General features: G+C 37.7%; 1 protein-coding gene across 1 annotated transcript; it reads right to left on the bottom strand.

Moving 5' to 3' along the window:
• Positions 1-292: 292 nt before the first annotated feature.
• On the bottom strand, positions 293-1,645 carry LOC133325546 (angiotensin-converting enzyme-related protein-like). The gene is made up of 3 exons (XM_061534286.1): positions 1,575-1,645; positions 687-827; positions 293-605 (listed from the first exon to the last, which is right to left on the bottom strand). Exons 1-3 carry the CDS (start codon positions 1,643-1,645, stop codon positions 293-295), a joined length of 525 nt encoding a protein of 174 aa, XP_061390270.1.
• Between the last annotated feature and the right edge of the window lie 446 nt (positions 1,646-2,091).

Here is a 2,091-nt window from a genome sequence, read left to right as displayed (position 1 = left end):
TTATGGGTGTTTTAAAAAAATATTTAAAAAGCCACGCCTTGTGGGTAACTCGAAAAAAATTATTTAAAAAAATCCACGTGGGTGACTAGAAAAAAAAAATATTTAAAAAAAATCACGCGTTATGGATTTCTTAAAAAAATCTCCTTTTTTATAATCCAAACAATATTTCTTTACATTTTTAACTATATATTTTTTATTAATAACTTTAGTTAAGTGAATTAAATGACTGGGCGATTAGTATTAAATTACAAAATAATAAAATTAAAAACAAAACTTAAATTACACACTTTGTTTAAAAAACTAATGCTAGTATAGATGTAAAAATTACACATATAAAGACCAGCTTCGACACCAGTCGTGATGATTGGCCATGATTATAGTAGCCACCGAACACTTGTAGATTAGCCGTTTCGATACTTCGCTTACAATAATCACCGTCATAATTCCAGCCAACATATTCATTGGTACGCAAATTCTCCAAACGTAACCATTCCTCGAGGGGAGCAAAATATTCACGCAGCGCAGAACCGTCAAGACGGCCTTCGCCCAATGCTTCTTCCATAATTTCCTGCCACGGTTGTGAGGAGCCTTTGGACATGATTTTTCTGTAACGAGAGAATAGCAATTCATTAGACCGTACAAAATTGTTAACAATTTCGTTCGCAAATAGAATTGTCAAGACTCACTTTAATAAATTGCCAGCCTCCGGATGACGATAGACATCACATTTGTGCAACGGTTTGCGGGGATCATTGGGATCATATTGACCAGCAGCACGACACATGCCACGATAGATTTGAAATTGCAAGACATTGGAAACGAAATATCTAGTGGGGGAGAGAGGGGAGAGAAAAAACGAGAGAGGAAGACATTAGTGATTTGAAAAAAATACATTTGAAAAATTGATTTGGTCTAGTAACTCGTACCAAAAAATAAAATAAAAATCGAAAAATAACATTTAAATTTATTGGACTTCTTCTGATTATGTTGGTCATCATCATCATTTGGCCTTTTACACATGAATGCCAGTCAGGGCATACAAAGACCCACATACACACACATTAGAATATCTCAACAAAGCCCTGACCCAATGACATATCAAAAGACTGAACCTAAGAAAAATGTTAACCGAATACCAAAATGGCATTTGGTGGTAATAAAGCAAATGATTTTTTGGCCAAAAAATCACAGCAGCAATCGCCTTCATCATCATCGACGTTAAATGGAATACCCCATGGGTCTCATAAAATTTTTTACGTTGGTCAATTTTTAGTGCGTTCCATTGCATAAATTTGCAATATCATGGATTATTGAAATGATAACAAATAAAAATTATTTTAATGAGATTTTGCCAAAAAAAAAAAAAAAAAAAAAATCGAATGAAGTATGGGTCTTAAGTCTTTTGTTATGTCTAACAAAAGGCGTGGATTTTTTAAATAATTTGTTCAGGGACTACCATAAGGCGTAGAAAAATATTCTTTAAAATAATCCACGCCTTGTGATAGGCTCTAGAATAAAGTTACGGTGCAGGGAGTTAATAATCCAGTTCCGGCGGCAATCGTTGGTGAGGTCACAAGCCACGTGTCGTCGAGATCAAGCGATTGTGAACCGGTTGCTCTAGGCGTGGATGCATTGGCACCTGCATCTGTTACAAGTGCATCAATTCAAAACCAAAACGTTGACGAACCGACTATTCCTTTGGCAAATAAGACTGATGAAAATCAGTCTCTGGCTGACAGAACAGGATCTCCCTCCCGAATCCTACTACTCGCACAAAAATGGTAGAATCAGCGAAGCCCACTATCTCTGACAAAGGTGCTAAGCCGACTTCTGACCTGAAGCCCAGCTCTAAGCCGAACCTTAATAAGAATGCACCGGAAAAGGCAATTGAGAACATCCCGAAGCAAAATGTCACCCACAAGGGTGATCAACGTGTGGAGGACTCTGTCTCAAAGCCCGATTCTGCGCCTAACGACAAAGGTGAAGCTAAAGCTTTGGGTGAATCCACTAGTGGTCGAATAGGAAGGGTAAGTCAGTCAAGGAAGCATCGTCTCCTGGGGAGTAGATGTCGCCCCACAGAGCAAATCTGCA

This window comes from Musca vetustissima, unplaced genomic scaffold, assembly GCF_032173495.1.
Source record: "Musca vetustissima isolate MV318-11 ecotype Yass unplaced genomic scaffold, APGP_CSIRO_Mvet_v1 utg58357, whole genome shotgun sequence".
NCBI lineage: Eukaryota > Metazoa > Arthropoda > Insecta > Diptera > Muscidae > Musca > Musca vetustissima.
This window is presented reverse-complemented; position numbering and strand designations above follow the sequence as displayed.

What these genes read in the sequence shown, in the direction of transcription:
- LOC133325546 (XM_061534286.1), bottom strand. Translation starts at nt 1,645, where the DNA reads ATGCAGGTGCCAATGCATCCACGCCTAGAGCAACCGGTTCACAATCGC. An exon ending in ATCTCGACGACACGTGGCTT is followed by an intron (nt 828 to 1,574) that starts GTGACCTCACCA and finishes CTCCCCCACTAG; the next exon opens with ATATTTCGTTTCCAATGTCT. An exon ending in GAGGCTGGCAATTTATTAAA is followed by an intron (nt 606 to 686) that starts GTGAGTCTTGAC and finishes CTCTCGTTACAG; the next exon opens with AAAAATCATGTCCAAAGGCT.